At 43.3% G+C, this 6123-nt stretch overlaps 1 protein-coding gene across 1 annotated transcript; it reads right to left on the reverse strand.

Annotated features, from left to right (window-relative positions):
• Positions 1 to 476: 476 nt before the first annotated feature.
• Positions 477 to 5894, reverse strand: smg5 (SMG5 nonsense mediated mRNA decay factor). Its single transcript, XM_010776203.1, has 8 exons — positions 5703 to 5894; positions 4989 to 5147; positions 4709 to 4768; positions 4135 to 4294; positions 3460 to 3550; positions 3224 to 3298; positions 2984 to 3122; positions 477 to 1846 (listed from the first exon to the last, which is right to left on the reverse strand). Exons 2-8 carry the CDS (start codon positions 4989 to 4991, stop codon positions 1763 to 1765), a joined length of 612 nt encoding a protein of 203 aa, XP_010774505.1. The 5' UTR covers positions 4992 to 5147; positions 5703 to 5894; the 3' UTR covers positions 477 to 1762.
• Positions 5895 to 6123: the final 229 nt, after the last annotated feature.

Raw genomic sequence — 6123 nt, forward strand, 5'->3', positions numbered from 1 at the left:
CTGTCGGGAGTGGACTGACCATGCTGCAAGGGGATTGGTTATTTACTCAGTGTGCTCGGTCAGTGGTGGGCATGGGGCCCGGACTAGAGAGGGACACAAGAGAAAAACTCAAAGAATAGCACATGGAGACCTAGTTTGAGAAACGTCCTTAGAGAGGATTCACGAGGAATTGGGAAGTTTCAGGTCTCATTTTGAAACCTCTGTGCAATGTGTTGGTAACTGAGAGGACTTCCTGGAAGGTATTTCAAGTCCCACTGGTCTCTGAAACACCAATACAGGCCCATGTGTTGCTCTCCTGACATTTTGATCCCTCTTTGAAGCTACTGAAGTAATCACACACATATTTTCAGAGGCTAAGTATTGTTCATGAAAAGTAAAGTCCACTTTATGTGCAAAAAGTGGTGGAATGCAAATGTGTTGGACAGCAATTAATTTGATGGCACAGAGGAATTGTAAAAAGAGGGAAGAAGTCATCATCTTATACGAGTTTCTTTTTATTGTTCAATGCATGGCCACACACATATACTGGTTTTCTTTTGCACTGTGCATGATGGGACAGTCACTATGGAAATGGTGATGTAGATGGGATACATTTTAGGATTTTATAGGGGTCCAAACACTACCCTCAGTCCTCTGGGAAAGTCAGCGGGCCCCTCTCCTCCGGGCCTCCTCGATGAAAAGCTACAGCATGAGGTTAATCAGCTCATGCCTCCCTCTAAAATGACACCTTGATAAATATATTCTGGATTATAGGTTAATTTCATGACTGAAGGATTTGTTCAGTGGATCAACACACGACAACATCCCCTTCCCTTTCCCTTAAACATTCTTGCGTATCTCATTCAGATGTAGCTTACAAAAAGCTAAATAAAGAACATCATTTGGGTACAAAAATAAAATCCAAATTAAAACTTCTAACAGGGCAAAGCCTGTCGTGTTTTTAGTCTTTCCTCTTTTCATACAGAGATAGCACAATACATAAGTCACTGGTCACAAAGAACACTGCAAATAAAGGAAAACAAAAACAAATTTAAATTTAAAAAAGCCAGATAGGAAAAACCGATCTCAGAGAAGTAAACATTTGTCTTCCTCAAGCTTTCCTAGCGGCCTATGAGACGCTTGGTTTGTTTTGTTGGGCTGGAGCCTCAGGTGTCAGGTGGACAGAGTGTTTTCTCTGCCTTTAAGTTGTCTTCATACACCCTCGGCTTCCCAAATCAACGCAGCCCTACCAGACTCGCACATTCTTTACCCTGTTTTCTCAAATAAAGACTGGAGGGAAAGGGAAGGAGGAAACAAAAAACCCATACCACTGCTCTAAACATCTATATGGATTCATCTGAGCATGAATGTTTATGTGTGGTGCGGTTTCTCTCTCGACACGTATGTACTTGTTTGCTAACATATACAGTGTATTCCTGGTTAGGGTGTGAACCAGGGGCACTTAAAAGGTCGTGTAGCGTTCCTCCACCGTTGCCGCACCCCGCACCACTCTTTATGTTTAGGATTGGGAGGTGGGAGATCTGCTCTTTCTTATAGCGCCAGTTCGCCCGTATTCCTCTTTTTTTTATTCATTACTCCACTGTTTTAACTTTTCCACCCCTCTAAGCTTAAACTCTTTCCTTTGATTCAGCTTTCTTTTGAGTTGGTTTTTGCCTTTGGAGACGCAGATACACACAGAGCAAAAGAGTGGGAGAGAGAGAGGGAGCGAGTGTTGTGATCGATCAGCTGTTCGCAGCGCCGACAGCTGCCCCCGTTAAAACTCTCAGCCGATCTCCTTCCACTGCCGGTAAAACTCCACGATGTTCTTCAGCTCCATCCCCGCCGAGCCTGCGGCCTGGATCGCCGCCTGAGAAACAAACACACATTCAAATGTATACAAAACGTGAGCGATAAAACCGGTCTTCACAATGCAAATGTTTTTCTAACACCTTTTCTTTAAAGGTCCCATGTCACGCTTTTCTGGTTATTACCCGTCCCCTTGTGTGTTATGTAGCTTTTTCTGCATGTAAACGGTGTGCAGAGTCACAAAAAAAGTCATAAAATGTGTGCACACGTTAGTCAGGTTTTCTCCAGATAAATCTGTGGGGATTCACACTGTTGCAACACTTCATCACATTTGGTTTGGGATGAAAGCAGATCAGCGGATAGCAGCGATCAGCTGCTCAAACATTCTTACTGTCGAGTTCTGCCCTCTGCTGGACACACACACACACACACACACACACACACACACACCACCCACACCACACACACAACACCAGACACACACACACACACACACACACACACACACACACACACACACACACACACACACACACACACACACACACACACACACACACACACACACACACACACACAGCAAGGCTCGCTGCTGCGAGGAGCGGGACAGTGTGAGCTGGCTCACTGGTGTGGGGTCGGCGAGACAGCGAGACACCGCGGAACTCAGCCTGAGCACACACACACAAACTCCCAGCCAGGCTGCGGGTGTGTGTGTTTCGGGCTGGGTTTCGCTGTCTCGCAGATGGCCACTGGGCTCACAGGGGACAGAGAGTGAATACACATACTTTACAGAGATGCTGTATGAGAAACCAATGTGAGTTTGAAACATTGCACAATATACATTTATTTTAGTATATCTCAACAATGGAATTATGGTCAGTAGAAATGGCCATGACATGGGACCTTTAAGTGAAAGTAAATTGAGTACAAAGTGTGTAAAATCAAATGGCTACAAGCTTAAAACCAAAGGTGTGTTTGTGAGGATCTGTTTAAAAATGTAGGGTGAAGTCCTTCTTGCTTTCTAAAACAACATAAAACGAGATTAAAAAAAGACCAGAGCAGTGATAAATATAAAAAAGGCCCCACTGTAGCAAAAATATAGCAAAAAGAAAATCCAACAGCTTTATGTTGTCGTGAAAAATGTCAACTTCCTGAGTGTTTGTGTCTGTAACGCAACACAATAAGATGAGTGACTGACCTTCATCGCTGCGGACCGAGTGCAAAGCTCTTCCACCTGATGGTCAGTGAGAATGGTCACCATGCCGGCTGTGTCTTCATCTCCGTTGCTCTGGGAGACTGTGAGCTGACGACAACTGTCCACCATCTTGTATAATTGCCTAGACAAAAAAAAAAAAATCAGAATAGAGGTCACACTCATCCAATCATGAGTATGTTAAGAATCAAATATAGGTATATGTAGAAGAGCAGCAGGGTTTACCAGGCTTCGATGTCCTGACGTTTCAGTTTATCTCTTTCAAAACTTTTTCCAGCTTCCTTCTGGCAGCGAATGTACCTACAGAAGGATGACATACAGGTTATTGAAGAAATCGTCCAAAATAAGGGAGCTTTATTGGGTAAAAGTGAGGTTTTAATATAGGATATCCATCAACATCCAATTCTAAAAAACCCAGCAAGGGTCTCCATCAGTTACCTTACATGTAATATAACACCCACCTGTTTCCTTTGCGAAATTCAGACTCCAAGAAGCGGATGCCGTCCCTCGCACCGGCATTTTCCTTCTTCAGCCTGTCGAGCCCATCAATCACTGCAACACAGAAATAGTCCAGATTAAATATTTGAACAAATAGTCATGACAGTAAAACATTTATTTTGGTTTGGCTGTTTAAACTGGCACATTTCTTGTTTGTATTATCCAATATAATAATACAACACTAATAATACAAACAAGCTTAAAACCACAGCTGTCACCCCACCAGTGTTTCGGGCTGGAACTCTTTATTAATCAATAACTCTTTTAGTATATCAAATGTCAGAATAGCCTATTATGGTTGATCAAGACCCCAAGAAAATGACGAAAATGACAAATCCAATCAACAGGATGAAATCACCAATTATTTGTTTGATAATTGGATTAAATGACCTGACATTTTCTATTCAAAACCTGCAGATAGCCTGGTAAAACATATGGAATAACATTATCTGAGAGAACTGAATGGAAGATAATAATATTATATAATACATTCAGCAGGATTTTCTTCCTCTGCTGTAAAGTCAGAGATCATGAAATGCATCAAATCCCTGAATCCCCACCCTCTACCTTGTTTATTATGCTACACACAGGGGCCTGAACACAACACACACACACACCGTGCTGCTGGGGGCACTGACCTGTCCGGGGGATGATGATGATGAAGCAGCCGCTGCCGGCCAGCTGCCGGATGAGGTTCAGATGCTGGCAGAGAGCAGCTGTGTCTGGCACCAGGTAGGGAGACATGGAGGACTGAGCCTTGGGCTGCTGGAGGCTGCCCTCTAGCTGCGACACCTCCAACTGCAGGGAACAGACGGGAAGAAACAATACAACTGATTAGGAGTGATTCATGTAGGATGTTTGTGTGGGTTTATTCACTATTACATCAGGGTTTCTATATGGTATGCTCAACCTCAATCAGATGTCTCTGTTTAGAAGGGTTTAGCCTTTAACTGAATCCTGTTCATGTCACCTTAACCATTGTCTTTAAGAGAATATTGTTCCTCACAAATGATATCTTTAACTCAATATAAAGGTTATTATAGAAGCTCTTTCTTAACAAACATTTTCTCTCAAAAGCCTGGGAACTCTGCTCTTTTGTCACTGATGACTGTATGAGCACAGCATTGGGTCTATGCTGTATCAATGCTCAGATTTCAAAGGGAAACACAGACAGGGTGAGCAGTCAGTGGAAAGAGTGATAATATTAAAAACCTGTAGTCGAAGCTGGGCCATATCCCTCATCAAGCGATTTCGACGAGCCTCCTCTTCCGCCTGGACAAATAAAGATAAAGACAGAAGGGCTGGCGTTTAAAAGGGACATTTGCTTTGCTTAAAAACCATTTTGATTTCAGGTCATTAATCAAACATGTATTGAGTCCAACAGTTACACAAAACCATTTTCACCGTATGAGCTGCACACAATAATGAGAGTTGACTGAATGCAGCCCCCTGTGGTTCTTCGTCCCCGTTGCTCTGTTAGAATGTCACTCACCATTCGGATCTGGGCCTTTGCCTGCTGCACCAGATTATCCTGCTCCGATTGGCTGATGCTGGTGAAGATGCCCGCCTCCGGGTTGAAGTGCAGCACGTTGCCCTGGAGATTCGTCAGGAAGTGGCCAAAACTGCGAATGCAACACACTCGCACCACACACTGGAGGAAAGAGGGAGGAGAGAATACTTCAAAGCCTCTGTATTATTTTTGATCAATACATATTGGGCAGGATAAATGAACTTCAATTTGTTTTACTCAAAGTACAACCATTTTGTTTATCGTGTGTGTGTTTTAACACGACACTGTTTCAGTGTCGGGGTAAGATTTACAGACATATATCTGGGTTTCCTTAACATATAATACACATACCAAAAGAGATAATTTCAATCAATCCGTTATAAATGTTTTTAAATAGTGGCCATTGTTGTCACTTCTACCATGCTTAGGTTAGGGTTCTGTGTATAGATTATCCTTCCATTTCAGTGATTATAGAAGTAATGTACAATTATGTAGGTCTGTCTTTGATAAGGACCTTTTAAATATATTTGCAAACTAGGCTCAGACCAAAAACACAAAAGGCAACATATGGTATATAATAATTCTACCATGATGGTATTTGGCATGGTAGAGATGATGCTTTTTTTGTGTTTTCAACCATCACTGAACATCTGTAAAATGAATTGCGTGTGTGTCTGTGTGTTAGCGTGTGTGTACCTCCTGTAGGGAGCTGAGGGAGGGGTTGCGGTGAGTGAAGTCGAGGCGGCGGTGAGCTGCGTTCAGAGCGGGCAAGTGTCGTAGGGCCAAGTCCTCGGGCAGCAGCAGACTCTGGATCAGACCGGGCTGCTCACACTCATTTAACAGCTCCGTCACTTCGGCACTCAGACCCAGCTCTGCGGCACACACACACACACACACACACACACACACACACACACACACACACACACACACACACACACACACACACACACACACACACACACACACACACACACACACACACACACAAACAAATAGGCTTTCTCACTTTCTCTCAAAAAGACACTTACACATGTTCATACTTGTAGACATGTGCACACTACAGAGTCACGTGAACAGAGACATAAACAGGCACACGCTTTAGTACATGCGTACA

Source organism: Notothenia coriiceps, unplaced genomic scaffold (genome assembly GCF_000735185.1).
Source record: "Notothenia coriiceps isolate Sejong01 unplaced genomic scaffold, NC01 NC01_scaffold00016820, whole genome shotgun sequence".
NCBI classification, from domain to species: domain Eukaryota; kingdom Metazoa; phylum Chordata; class Actinopteri; order Perciformes; family Nototheniidae; genus Notothenia; species Notothenia coriiceps.

Coding starts and splice junctions, on each gene's coding strand:
- smg5 (XM_010776203.1), bottom strand. Junction 3,299..3,459: donor GAATTTCGCAAAGGAAACAG/GTGGGTGTTATA, acceptor ATCCTTCTGTAG/GTACATTCGCTGCCAGAAGG. Junction 1,847..2,983: donor CTCGGTCCGCAGCGATGAAG/GTCAGTCACTCA, acceptor TTTGTTTCTCAG/GCGGCGATCCAGGCCGCAGG.